This window comes from Elgaria multicarinata, chromosome 14, assembly GCF_023053635.1.
Source record: "Elgaria multicarinata webbii isolate HBS135686 ecotype San Diego chromosome 14, rElgMul1.1.pri, whole genome shotgun sequence".
NCBI classification, from domain to species: Eukaryota; Metazoa; Chordata; class Lepidosauria; order Squamata; family Anguidae; genus Elgaria; species Elgaria multicarinata.
This window is the reverse complement of record NC_086184.1, coordinates 31038431-31053230: the sequence shown is the minus strand read 5'-3', so window position 1 is coordinate 31053230 and position 14800 is coordinate 31038431. Positions and strand designations below refer to the sequence as shown.

General features: G+C 48.2%; 2 protein-coding genes across 3 annotated transcripts in view; one reads left to right on the top strand and one right to left on the bottom strand.

The window, feature by feature from the left end:
• The window catches only part of PEPD (peptidase D), a 216048-nt gene extending 204621 nt beyond the window's left edge, over positions 1-11427 (top strand). For both annotated transcript variants that reach the window (XM_063141338.1, XM_063141337.1), the window contains 3 exons: positions 654-838; positions 2647-2838; positions 10889-11427. In XM_063141338.1, the coding sequence (XP_062997408.1) occupies positions 654-838; positions 2647-2838; positions 10889-11038 (527 nt within the window). In that variant the 3' untranslated portion in view covers positions 11039-11427. The remainder of the gene's footprint in view (positions 1-653; positions 839-2646; positions 2839-10888) is intronic.
• Positions 1-14800, bottom strand: part of PDPR (pyruvate dehydrogenase phosphatase regulatory subunit) — a 473013-nt gene that overhangs the window by 32951 nt on the left and 425262 nt on the right. The window lies entirely within an intron of this gene.

Below are 14800 nucleotides of genomic sequence, written 5' to 3'. Positions count from 1 at the left end.
TGGGACAGTGAATTAGAAAAAGAAGGGATTGAAATCCCTTTGCTTTTCTTCCCTCCAATTTCTAAAGATTGGAACGAATGAGGTCCACGTTGCATTTGTGGAGTCATTTGATTTGTCACTTTTGCATCTTTGTGCCCCGTTCTTCGGGGAACGTAAGGCCACATTTATGAAATCCATCCTCTTTTCCTCTCCCCAAAAGGCCTGGGAGGTAAATGACGCGGGAAAGAGCGTGACGGGCCCAGCCTTTGTGGCTCAATGGGGACTTGAAACCCATTCTTCCCATTCCAACGCCAACATGGAAATAGACCTTGTAGTTCCCAAAGTGGGAGATCAGGCACATCCTTGCTTGCCTCTTGAGCGGCTCTTGTTCGGCGACATTAATTAAGGCTGATTTAGCTGTTTGTGTGGATCATTGAAAACAAAGGCATCCCCTGCCAATTTTAAAAAGATCTGGTTTCTTCTGCCTGCCCAGCCATTTTATTTCATTTGAAACACCATTTGTAATCACACGGAAGTAATGATCTTTTTGTCTTCGAAAATTAAGCCAGGCCGGGTGGGCTTGCTGTTGCTGCTGCTGCTGTTTATTTGATTTTTAAAATGTATGTGTCTATCTATCTATATAATCATAGCCGTTGCTTTCTGCTCTCCCCAAGGGGTTGCCTGGCCTGATATGCATCGGTTGGCAGACCGAGTCCATCTGGAAGAGCTCACGAAAATTGGCATCCTCCGAGGCAATGTTGACGACATGGTGAAGGTCCATATGGGCGCGTTATTCATGCCGCATGGGCTTGGACACTTCCTTGGAATCGACGTGCATGATGTGGGTGGCTACCCAGAGGTCAGTGTCCGCACGTCCCCCACTGTCCTAGACCGCCCCCGGGGCGCCTGCAGCCCCTGATTGCAAAATGGAATCAAAGCCCTGGAAAGGGCCAGGGCCACGCTCCGCGTGTGCAGCTCAGCTCAGGCCCACATGCTTCCACAGACCCTCCTGCCACCTCTGTACAGCGTTCTTCGTTTGGATATTTATTTTTCGAAGCTTAGCCAGCCTGATCAGTCTCTCGAAGCTGCTTTAAAAATCCTAAACCAACAACATCCAACGGAAACAACAACACCCCCAAAACAGTATTAATTTCGTTTGGGGCAAACTGAGCAGGGCAAGAAACCCCAAAGCCTTTCCGAATTATTATTAGTAGGGATTAGTAAGGCGGAGGCGAAGAGGATTGGGGGGCCGGTGGAGCGTGGCGAAGAGGATCGAGGTGAAGGCGGATCCTTCGCCTCGATCCGGAGCTCCGCCAGAAAGGTACGTGGGGTTTACCAGGCCCTGCCGCTGTCGCCCATGCGGCGACAGCGGCAGGGCCCGGTAAACCCCTTGCCCTCCTCTCCCTTTCCTGCCTCCGTCCGTGGTCCCTCGGCTTCTTCAATTGAGTCCGCAGCTCAACCAGGAAGTCTAGGCCCCCCTCTCCCTTGGTCCCTTACCGGGCTCTGCCGCCGTCGCCACATGGGCGGCGGCGGGGCCCGGTAAACCCCCCTCCCTCCTCTCCCTTACCTGCAGGTAAAGGAGAGGAGGGAGGGGGGCCTTACCTGGCGCCACTCCCCTCCACTGCGGAGCTCCGCGGCGAAGAGGAGCAGACTGTGGGTGGAGCGGCGCGGAGCGGGCCGATCCGAAATTTTCGGATCGGCCCGCGGGGCGGAGCGGGGGGTCCGTGCACACCCCTAATTATTAGTAGTAACATTTATATACCACTGAATATAATAGAATCTCTCAATGGTTCACAACTTTAAAATACAATGTTAAGAACACAATAGCATTAAAACACAGCATAAAGACAGCTACAATAGAGGAGCAGTCAAATGGAGGAGCCCCGTTCGTTTGCTGACAGCCCCGGGAAAGCCTGGGTGAACACGTGTGCCTTCAGGAGGCGTTTAAAAGATGCCACTTTTTCTGCCTTCCAAAGATACACCAGTATCTTGCAGGTTGCAGGAGACTCAAACCCAACGGGCGTCCCAGGGGAGCGAGTTCTGGCCCAGTCAGCCGCCATCCACACCTCCGCAAGAGAAGGGAAGCCGTGTCTCACGGATCGATAGCTCAAGGGTGCTGAACCTCCTTCAGTTTTGCATAAGTTGGGGGGGCGCATTCCAGTGGTGGGTGGGGCCCACGGTTCAAGTCCAGTAATCGCAGCTGAAAGCTCTTCCTGCTGGTTACTCCGCCTTAGGAGAGGCATTTCAGCCCTTTGGGATGGGGCAAGAAAGCTGAGAAACCACCAGTTGATGGGCAGGGAAAGGGATGAGGTTGGGGAAGAGGAGCACAACCCTCTAGGAAACTGCGGAGGACTGGATTTGTCCCATGAGCCTGAGGCCAGAAGAGTCCGCCTTTTGTGTGCAGGTTGACTTGTTCACTAAGGGTCAGCTGGATATGGGGTGGGGGTGAGCATTCCCTCTAATAATAAAAACTCTCTTCTGAGAGAGATTCCACCAAGTCCACCAACTTCAGCCGGGCAGTCCTCTGGGCTGCCCTGAATTCAAGGGTTGACCCTTTGCAGGGTCAGGCTGGGCGTGGGTGCCGTAGGAGAAGCTCCAACGTCTTTAGGTCGGGGAGGGGGGGAACGGTCTATGCACCGAGTTGCTTCCCTGACTCTCCTTTTGCAGGGCGTGGAACGCATTGACCTCCCGGGGCTCCGGAGCCTGCGCACGGCCCGCGCCCTCGTCCAGGGCATGGTGCTGACAGTGGAACCTGGCATCTACTTCATTGACCACGTGCTGGACGAGGCCCTGGCCAACCCGGCCCAGGCGTGTTTCATCGACAACGAAGTCCTCGCGCGCTTCCGAGGCTTCGGCGGGGTGAGTAACTCGCTTTGTGCTGCTCGCGTCCGAGTTCTGCCTTGGGATGGAGAGAAAGCTGTGAACGGAGACGCGGCAGTAATAATTATGCTTTGCACTTAGGAAGACTTGCATTCAAAACATTGTACATGCCTCATCTCAGTAAATCTGGCAATGATGTTCCTGGAACATAGGTGGTGGTGGTGGTCGTCGTCATCATCGTCATCATCATCATCACCACCACCATCATCCCTGTTTTACAGGTGCGGGTGGGGGAGAGGGTGACATTGAAAGAGAGAATGGTTCCTGCCACGACACAGGCTCTGAACACCAGACCTCACGGCTGCCACCACTCCTTATGGGGCGACACAGGCTCTGAACACCAGACCGGGCCAAGGCTACTCCCTGCTCAAGCCAAGCACCACCGCTTGATACGCCTGAGGCAGGGGATAAAACCCACCTTCCTCCAAACTATGTGGAGAAAGGGGTTAAAATGGAGAAGGATTTTAATATATATAATAATGCACTGTGAGTTATATCTGCTGAGGTGAATGATTGTCAGAGTGGGTGTTAAATGTGTAAACTTAAGATGATAAATGCCAAACAGACACGTGGGATTTTTGTGGTAGTTTAAAAACAAAACACTCAAAATTTATTTTTAAAAGTTCATAAGCTTTGTTTCAACTAACAACATTTAAAAACCTTTTTGAAACCTTTCATACAATCCTGTCACTCATTCACATACGCGCTTTCCTTTTTCTCACGCAATCACTCTTGAACTTTCTTTATTATCAGTATTGATTGATATACCTCAACTACGTGCACACCACACCCTAAAGACACCACTCACTACACTGACCCTCAAATTTCCCAGAACTTAAGTACCCTAAACACAGAGAGCACTACAGACTCTAAGAGTACCTAACAAGTCTCCCTGAAAAGGTTCCCCGAAAAGTTCTACTCAATCCCCTCAGTCCTTCCCTTATATATCACTCCTCCCCTCTCCCAAGACATTCTAACTCCGCCCACTCAGGCCAACATTCTAAAAACCACAGACTTACAAACCGCAGACATACATTTGGAATTGACTTGTGGGGTGTAATGCCACAGTTCCCTCCACTGAATCCAATACAAGCTGCTGCTGCTTCTTCCTTTTGAAGCCTGTCATGATCTGGCTCCTCCCTGCCTTTCGTCCCTTACTTCACTCCATCGCCCTGCTCCTGCCCGCCACTCCAACAACACCATGTCTCTTACCTGCCCAAGAGTTTCCACACCTCTCGCTCGTCTTCGCCCGTTCTCGCTCGCTGCCCCTTATGCCTGGAATTCTCTTCCAGTGCATTTGCGGACCACGACGTCAATTTCTGTTTTTAAATCTCGCTTGAAAACATTTCTTTTCTAGAAAGCTTTTTAACCGTAGCGTGGTCATACTAGTCTATATTTAGTTTTAATGTCCCTACCCCTGTTGGTTTTCCCCCTCCCTCCCCTGTCTGTTACGGTGATTTTAGATTGTCAGCCATACGGCAGATTGTCTTGTTTTGTTTTATTCTGTACAGCACCATGAAAATCGATGGTGCTTTATAAAATAATAATAATAATAATAATAATACCACCACCTAGTGAATTTATAGCCAGGGTGGACTTTGAACTGGAGAGCTCAGCCTCTCCGCCACGGTGCCCTCCTGTGCCTCACGCCCTGAGTCTAGCAGGGAGAGGGACCAGTGCTTGGAGAAAGCAGCCAGGATCCCCTCCCAATCAGGATAGCAAGCAGCTTGCTAAGGGGAATCTCCACACTCCTCCATCCGGCACCCCTGTCGGGGCGCAACGCAAGGTATTCCAGCTGGGAAGGAGCCTGTCCAGAGCGAAGCTGGGTCCCCAGTCAGCAGGAATAAAACTGCATCTGAAAAGGCCAAGACAGTTGAATGGACAATGGGATGAGTGCCATGCGGACCTCTCCGGGCAAAGCTCTCCAGAGATGCTGCACCAAGAAGGCCCTCTCCCTGATACCAACAGAGACAGGCAGGCTCAGGTGCCCTGGTCCTAAATCCCAAAGGGCTTTCAAGGCACTTTGAGTCGGGCCTAGAAATGAACTGGCAGCTCATGCGGTTGAGGTAGCAAATATGGGCCTCATGCCCAGTCCCAGTTTGTAATCCTGCAGTTTCTGGACAGTCTTCAAAGGCAGCCCTGTGTAAAGTGCATGAGAGTAGTCTAACCCGGAGGTTACCAGAACATGGATGACTGAAGGTAGGCGATCTCGGTGCAGGTGGAGCTGCAGCTGGTGCACCGGCTTTAGCTTGTGAATGGTGTTTCCTGCTGTAGGAGGGACTTCTCATAGAATCATAGAATAGTAGAGTTGGAAGGAGCCTCTAAGGCCATCGAGTCCAACCCCCTGCTCAGTGCAGGGATCCACCCCGAAGCATTGCCAGTCACTAAGCCCTGGGAGAGGCATTTTGACCTTTTAGAAGCGGGGGGGGGGGAGGATCGATGGTCTTGGGGAAGGGAGAGGGGCCGCCCGGAGAACCCCAGAGGGCTGGAATGGGGGACTCGGCAGGCCAGATTTGGCCCACAGGCCTGGGTTCAGTCCCTCTTGTCTAAGTTGTTGGCCAGGCTTGTGGGGCCTCTCTGTCCCCTCCGTTGAACTGAGCCCCCCCAGAACACCTCCAGCAATACCCTTTGGCTTCACATTTCAGGGGACATTTACCCACCGTGACCGACCTTCTTGTCGAGAAACCCCTGGCAAGGAAGGGCTCCTGGCCTGCTTAGTGGCCCACACATGGAAGCTTCCAGGCTCTGCTTGCTTTTCACCAAATCTGCATCAGCCTTCTGTGCTGAAAGTAGGAAATCCCCCCGCCCCAATTTAGGGATTGGTGTGTTATTTCCAGAATTAATTGCTTAGGGAAAGAACGGAGAGAAAGGAGAACGGAATCAGGAAGGCATCATCACTGCAGGGGCATTGCCAGAGAGAGCCCGGGCACAGGAGCCATGAAGCAGGGTTGCAGAACCTGAGACATAGGGGCCAAATCCAGACTACCTGGAGCCCCAATCCAGCCCTCCAGAGTTCCCCAAATGTCCACCCCCCTACTCCCCACTCCATCCCCCAATTGCCACTAGTTTGGTTGTTTCCTGGCTTTTGCACCTCCCTTTCCCCTTTTCTGAACTGTTGAAATGCCGCTCCTGAGGCTTGGTTACTGGCAGTAGGATTCTGCTGGTATTTTGGTCCCACCCCTTTGTCTTTGGCTCCGCCCACCCCCGGAATGTGGCCTCCAAGAGCTTCTCTGCGATTGAATTTGGCCCTCGGGCTGAAAGAGGTCTCGTGCCCGTGCCACAGAGGGACCCTGTAGGAGCAAGCTTCAAACGGGGACCTTCGGCCCGCAGAGCATGCGCCACCGAGCCAGCGCCCTTCCCCAGTTGCTGGACTGTTGGCCCGTTTCTGCAGTTGTGGTCTTCCCTCCGTTTTCTGGAGGAATTCTGCCACTGTTGCCAACCTGCGTGGAAAATGTCTGCGATTAATGTTCCGAATGGGAGGGAGATGCGAACTCCTCCCTGGGCCCCGCTTGAGCACTCCAGCAACAGAACGTAAGGGTGGGAAATGGCCGGCCCCCAGGTCCCACCACATCCCCAAATACAACCCTGTAATTCGGCACTCAGTGTGCCTAAAATCACCACCGTGATTCCACTGCGTCAAATTGAACGCGGAGTTGAGCTTCCGTCACCACCTTTACACCTGGAAGGTTCCCTGTTCCCTGAACATCCAGTTCTCTGAGTCATTCGGTCTCGGCTGTCCCCTCAGCGCTTTGAAAACCCTGTATGCAGAGCATACAATCTTATCAAGCCAGGTGGGACTTTACCTTCTGCTGGCGAATTCTCTCCCCAGGCCTGTGAGGTTATCTTGGCCTTGTGCTATTCCTTTATCAATGCATGTGAGCCAACCAGGATCCCGGGGGCTGAAAGGTGCGCGTCACCCGCCGCATTCAACGCAGCTTCTGTGCCCTCACTGATTTTGGAGCGTCACCTGGAAGGGCTCCTGGAGCCTGCCGTGAAGGGGTGGGGGTGGGATGTCCCAGGAAGCAACCCAGGCTGAGCGTAGGGCTGGCCCCAAAAGGTTGCCCCTCGCAGGTGGATGCATTGTACAGCCCGATAGGTTGGGGTGCCCCAGGGGTGCCTGGGAAATCCGAGTGCTCCCCAGCGGCCTTCTCCACAGCACTGCAGGAGCTCCTGGGACGCACCGCTCGGAACACACCGAGGCAGCTGTGGCTAGTAACGTGGGGGGGTAGTTGCCCTCATTGAGCAGGAAGAGGCGAGAGCAGAAGTCAAGATGGACAGTTTGAAGGCGGGGGGGGGGGGGACAACAGATTTTTTTTCCACCCAGAAAAACTGGAAATTTTGGAAAAATAAGTGATGCTTATTTTTTTATTTTTTTAGAGCTCTTTACAGATCTGAGGACACTTTGTTGCTTTAAGACAGCCTTCCCCAACCTGGGGCCCTCCAGATATTTTGGACTTCAGCTCCTGCCAGCCTCAGGCAGCAAAAGTCAGGAATGCTGAACACTGTAGTCACAAAAATCTGGAGGGCACCAGGTTGGTGGGGGCTGCTTCAGGGACATAAGGGAGCCAAAGGTTATTTATGTATAACTTTGTTAGTTATTTCTTTATTTTATTTACAATGTTTATATACCACTCCATATCTAAAATAGATTCCGGAGGTGGTGAACATAAAAAATAAAATAATAAAAAGATTAAAAGGGTTAAAACAGGATATTAAAAAGGGCCATTTTAAAGACAGAATACCGATCAAAACCACGGCTGTCAGTTGAAGAATGCTGCCTGGGAAAGAGCGCCTCCTAGTTGCCATTGCTAGTCCTGCTGGCTGGGAATTCTGGGAACTGTAGTTCAATATAACAGGAAGGAGCAGATTGAAGAAGGAGGCAATATAGGGGGTGGGGTAAAGGTGGGCTGCAAGGGAAAGCTCAGCCACGTTGGTGCAGCCAGTAGTAATGTCAAGACTGGATTACTGCCACGTGGGGCTGCCCTGAAAGCTGCTCCAGAAGCTGGAGCGAGTGCAGAACGCAGCTCTGTTGTCCAGAGCTGCCCCTTTCCAGCATGTAACTGGCTGCCTATTCGCTACCAAGCCAGGTTTAAGGTTCTTGTACTTGTGTACAAACAACTTGGGACCAGGATACCTGAGAGAGCACCTTCTCCCTTACCAACCTGAGGTCAGGATAGGACCTGGTCCTGGTGGTTCCACATGGCCTCATGGCCCGATTAGCATCCACCAGGAGAAGAGCCTTTAGTGTGGTGGCCCCTTTTCTTTGGAATTGGAGGTCAGGCAGTTGCCAACACTGTGCTGCTTCCGGCATCTCTCCATTTTATTCTCACAATAAGCCTCTCTCACTTTATTCACACGAAGTCACCCAGTGAATTTCATGGCCATGTGGGGACTAGAACCCAGATCTCCTGAGCCGCAGCCCAACGCATTAACCACTTCACCACACTGGCTGCCATAACTTAGCACATGAATTAGTAGGGATATGTGTGCTGATATGTAAAGAATAAAACAAAAATCTCAAATATAATCAGTGTTTGAGATGGAGTTGCAACCCACAGGCAAAATTTGGCAGGGTGGGGGGAATTTTTAAAAAAGTTTCATAGAGCATTCTAAAAGAGAAAATATTTCCTGTGGGTTATTCTCTTTCATTTTTCAATCAAGAAGTGGAGCGGGACCCTAACCCTGTACATGAGGTCTGTAAGTTGTGCCACCCAGACTAAGGTTCATTATCTAGCATTGAGCTCAGCACAGACTTTAAGCCCTCTGTGGATCCTCAAACACTTTGGACTGGTGTATCAGTCTGCAGTTTTTTTAAAGCCACTAAGCAGCTATACAATCTGTCCAGTGTTCAGTTTGCTGATGCAGTTCCTTCTTCTGTGGCACCAAGCCAGACCCCCTGCAAAACTGTCAGGGACTTAATTTGCAAAACTGACCATTTAATTTGCATCCCCTACCAATCTGCCCAACCAGGCACCATCCAGATGTGTGCGACTACAGCTCCCATCATTCCCAGCCAGCACCCCCATCTTCTGGGTGGCACCCAGTTAAGGAACACCTAGCTGGAGCGTGTTCAGAGGAGAGCAACCAGGATGGATCAGGGGTCTAGAAACAGCCCTATGAAGAGAGACTGAAAGAACTGGGCATGTTTAGCCTGGAGAAGAGAAGATTGAGGGGAGACAGGATAGCCCTCTTCAAATACTTCAAAGGTTGTCACACAGAGGAGGGCCAGGATCTCTTCTCGATCCTCCCAGAGTGCAGGACACGGAATAATGGGCTCAAGTTAAAGGAAGCCAGATTCCAGCTGGACATCAGGAAAAACTTCCTGACTGTTAGAGCAGTACGACAATGGAATCAGTTACCTAGGGAGGTTGTGGGCTCTCCCATCTTAGAGGCATTCAAGAGGCAGCTGGACAACCATCTGTCAGGGATACTTTAGGGTGGATTCCTACATTGAGCGGGGGTGGGTGGGTTTGGACTCAATGGCCTTGAAGTCCCCTTCCAACTCTACTATTCTATGATTCTATGACCATACGGCTACTTCTGTTGCTTGCCTTTTCGTGCCAATTGATTTCGAGGGGAAGGAACTGAGAGATTTCAAAAATGACATTGGTACAAGGGATTGGTTCTGCTTTGCCATTGCAAGTTTAATATTCCTGTTTCTCAAAGGCTCTTGAGAAGGAAAGGGCAAGAGCCTGCAGGTTTGGACTGGACACCTGTTAGCCTGCTGGGTGTGAATTCTGCAAAGTTTATTTAATTCAGGTCTGGAATACACTTGAATTAATATCAAACAGAGAAGACAATCAAACAGCCCTGATTACAAAGAACAGTTCTGATTGTAATGATAATCCGACAAACTTTAATAGAGCTCGATGACTCACTTTGTTTGAATAAATGGATTATTTTGCAAGCAGAAGGACAAATGTTAAACTAGCATTATTTTTAGATCAAACTGGCCAGAGGTCAGAAATAATTAAAGCAACTGTATGGTGGGAGTCACTGGGGTTTGTGTTCCTTTGGATTTGACACTTGGCTAAAATTGCTTTTATTGCAGCTTGGACTTACTAAGCACGTTTCTGATAAGATAAGGGATAATGACTGAGTCTGCATATTTAACTGGCAGAGATTAGAACGGCCTGGCCTTTTCTTTCACGCCCTGCGAGAATGGCAAAGATCGCAAAGTTCTTAGTAACACTATCAGCTGCTATAAGGCAGCCGTTGCCATGACCCCTATTTAAAAAGACAAGAGAGACTTATGGTTCCCAAATGGGGGATTTGCTGGATCTGGGTTTGGGCTATAAGTACGAACTAAGTATTGTCAAATTGGATCCAGCTGAGAAGCAGCTTTCCCCAAACTGGTGCCCTTCAGATGTATGGGACTACAACTCTCAGCATCAACCGCCAGCTGGCTGGAGGGTTCTGGGTGTTATAGTCCGACACATCTAGATTGTGGAAGGCTGCTGTAGAGGGAGGGTTTTCTCTGTGCAGCACTTATTTTTCCATATTGGCAGTAGCTCTGCCTTCATTCCATCTCTCCATCCCTGCACCTTGAAAGCATTTGTTCTCACTCCCCTTTTTCCTTCCCAGCTGAAATAGGTGAGAGATAGAAGATTCTTTCACCCTGATTCAGTTGGAAGAAACGTGTGCCTGTACGCATGGCATTGGATTGTATTTATTCCTACTGATTATTAATTTATGAGGGGGAGGGGTGTCTGTGATCCTCAACTGTGCCTCTCCTCTCCATCCCCAATAGATAAGAACATAAGAAGAGCCACGCTGGGTCAGACCAAAGGCCTATCTAGTCCAGTACTCTGTTCACACAGTGGCCTGTGGGAAAACCACAAGTAGGACAGGAACACAATAGCATCATAAAACTCTCATATGCCAGCTATTGGTGCAAGCGTATCTTCCTGTCACAATGGGATTGTAGCTCCAAGTCGTACTCTGACCAGCTAGGCCTAATCCACTTCACATTGTGCCCAGTGCCCACTCACCTAGAATATGCCAGTCAGGTGTGTGTTTCTTTTCCCAGGTACGAATTGAGGACGACATTGCCGTGACAGCCAATGGGATGGAGCTGCTGACCTGTGTCCCCCGTACCGTGGAGGAGATTGAAACGTTCATGGCAGAAGATCAGCACGGCGCCAAATCCTTTGCTTCCAACTCGAATCAAAAGCCTTAACTAGTACGATATTGTAGCCCCTCATGGGCACGGTGGCATTTAACTGGCATATCCAGTTCTTCAAGTGCTCCGTTCGGGTGAAGCAGATGCTTTATTAATACTTACTACAACGTGCCATATTTTAAAAAATTGCAACACAGATGATTGAACCGGATCTTTGCCTAAGCTAACTTCACTTCTTGCCTCTTTATCAAAAGCCCTACCCTGTCAATGCCAAGAATCTTTTTGAATGATGGATGTAGCCTCTGTGTAAGAGACACTAATCTTAAACAAACATAAAAATTTATATTTTACCACCTTTTTTTCTGAACTAACACAGCAGAATTCAGGTAGATCTTTATGCTGGAAACTGGATTGAATAAACAAATGAATAGAAATGTTGCCTTAAATATCGCTTCCTTCTATTCCTTTCTCTGGGATTGTTTTCCGTTGGGCTTTTCTTTGCATTTTTCTGGAAGGCTGGGCTGCCATCTACACTCCATTCATTTTGGGGTAACACCACTGAGATCAATTGGACAAGTTTGGAACTACGACCCTCTAACTCTGGAGGCAGCACTGGGACTCGTAAGAGCCCTGTCGCTTTGAGGTTTGAGCCTCCAGACGTTGTACAGTAGAGCAACCTCCAACTGTGGGGATTTGCCTCCTTTGGCAACCAGGCAGGGCCATTGGCAGGAAATGATGCCATTAGAGGCAGCTTCCGCTCATATCCAGCAGTCCGACTAGCAATAAGCAGAGATTTAGTTGCTGTGTTGGAACCTGCAGCGCCAATTCAGCCATTTTAAAAACGCCTCCCTCCCACACCCTTTCCCTTCCTTAGCCAGGGAAATCGGATGCACTGCATGCGTTCTGGCCGCAGGGAGTAGGAGCAATCTACAAGACCAGCATCTCTCTTGGAGGCAGAATAGAACGCATCAACAGGAATTCTACAGCCGCAAGGCCCATCAGCTCTTCTCCCCAACTTCAGGCCAGGAGCAAGAGCTGGAATGAGATACACCGAGCAGGCCAGACCAATTAAGTCCCACCTAGCAACTGCCAGAGTTCTTCTCCACAACCTCCAGGCTGGGAGAGTAAGGAGAAAACAGAGGCATGGCCACAGCCGAGCAAGCCGCTCTGTGAGCGCACGGCCAGAGTCCCTTCCTACAAGGCCTTCCCTACAAGCCTTACTCACATGCCCCCTATCTTGGTTGCAACGATGGAGACGGGCAACCAAGGTAAGAGTATTCACCATGCTGTGGTGGCTCACAGCACTGCAGGTACCATTAGAGGGGATGCCTCACCTTGCAAGACTGGTTTACTTGGGGAGGCATTGAGCTAACAACATGATTGTGAGAAGTTGCCCCCCAGCCCTGTTAGCCTGCCCCACTTGACAAACTTCTGCAGCTGACCATGCTTGGGTTGTACCTTTTTTCCCTGTCAGTTGTATATGCCAAGAAAATCAGAGAAGGGAAAGCATTATAGTCCAATGTTCCTGTAGTCTCTTCTCTTCCAGCCACCTCTAAAACTAGAACGTAGCTTCCTCAGACAAGCTCTCTGAATCTGGTCAAGCTTCTCAGCTTGAGGGAGAACTTTCCAAGGAAGGCTAAAGAACAAGAGTGCCTCTTTGGAACTTCTCAAAGTTCTTCAGATCTCAGAACTACGGGAGGATCAGAAAGAAGTCCAGAGCTCCCAGAGAAGCCAAGTAAAAGGAACAAAAGCCAATTTCCATTCCCGACTGAGGTTTTTGAGAAGAAGCTCCAAAGGAATGAGCAATACCCACGGGTGTTTCATATTGAAAGATGTGCTAGTAACAACTGAAATAGCAAATGAATTGAACATACTGAAGTATTGAATTGAACATAGTGAAGTATTGAAAATTTCCGAAGGTGAAGCTAGATAAGCATTCATAGTAAAGCATTGGTTCATGGACAATTTAATCTTGCTCATTTAAAAAGTATAGGAAAAAGTAAGAAAACAGTACATGCAGATAGAAGAACAACGTAAGAGAAGAAAGAAGTAATCAAAAGAGATCGACACAACTGACCATTGTAAAAGAGAAACTGCATATATTGGAGTTGCACAAGATATAAACAAATTATATACAAAACACTTCTGAATATGAAAATAAAAGTAGTAAGATGTTCGCAAAAACTAAGAAACGAAACAAGAAAAAAGTTTGATAGCCGCATTTCTCTTGAACCCTGAACAGTGTTATTACAGGAACATCAGATTAAAGGATATGAAATTGGAAGTAAATAACAAATTGTGTACACATGCTGGTGACATAGCTATAAATATGAAGGATGTAGTTTCCTTAGCTGATGAACTGAGCAAGTTAATTCAAAATTATGGAGAAATAACTGGTTTCAAAATAAGCAACATAGACAAACTTCTAAGTCTTTTTAAAAAAGTTGAACTAGACTCCAATAAACTGAATTTATAAAGTAATCTGGACATAAAGGGCATTACATTGCTAGGGATGAGTGCTCATGGTGATGTTAGAAATTACCATCAAATTATGCCCCATACAAGAAATCAGTACTGAAAACTTTGGAATGGAAGGAGAAATGCAAAGGTATCCTAATGTAATAAAATTGTCCATTTTACTAAAATAGATTTTTTTAATTTTCAAATGAATGGCAAAATATAATAAATGGAGAAAGAATAGAAGGGTGGCCCCAGACATGGTGCAGATGGTTGGCAAAGTCATGCTCGGGAATTATTAGAATCCAGGGCTCTCTTGCCTTTGCCAGCACACGTGGAACATGGATCCACTGGGCAGGGCTCAGGCTCTTTTGGGGCTCGGATCCATGGGCACCACTGGCAACAGTGATGGTACAGAAGCGCTCAGCCTCTTTGTTGTTGCAATTGAAAGCCCATGCAAACAAATTGTTTTCCATATGAATTCCTCTCTGCTGCATTTATATAATAAATGAATTTATCAGACCGCATGCTAACTCATGGTTCAACAAAGAACCCAGTTCAACAACAACTCACACTCAACCACTGAGTGTGGGCTAGCGTATTGTGCAAAACCAGTCGTTGCTTTCTCCTTTCGGATCTTGCATCAGCTCTGAGGAGTGGAGGTTCTTGTATACCGTGCAGGATTTCTTACATGCTGAGAAGGGTGATCCATTAACCAACCCCATCTGACATCCCCACCCCATCAAACTATAGTTTCACTGGCAATGAATCTCACCATCAACTGCTTTAGCTCAAAGCACTCAGATGTTTTATCCCTCTGTAGGGAGAGATTTCCACCAAGATTCTTTTGTAGTTTTACAGAAGTACAAGTGAGCATAGTTTTGTAAGGTTTTTTTTTATTATTATTATTTTCTATCACCATCACTGGGTTCTTGACCCAGTCTTTCTAAATACATATACAAACACAATGACTTAAAGGGAAGAGGAGGTATAAACGTCATTTTCGCTACTCCAATCAGTCATATGCAGACATACTATGAACGAAAGTATTTTGAAAGAGAAAATAAATTAAAAAGGTTACATCAACTTCCCTGCTTTGTTTAATGAGTTAAATTTCCTATGCACCACAAAATATAGAAGGGGCTTATCACCAACATTTGAAAAGTATCAAAAGGCTAAGTTCCCCCACCCCATCCCCAAAGGAATGCCAAAGAGCAAGGAATTACTTTTGTTGACTAACCTATGAGGAATACCTTTTGAAAAAATCTCAAACATACTTTATGTTCCTGTAGCCTGCAGAATTAAATACCCAACTAATTTGGGTCACGGGAGGTAATAAACAGTCAGGTCACCTATCCCAGT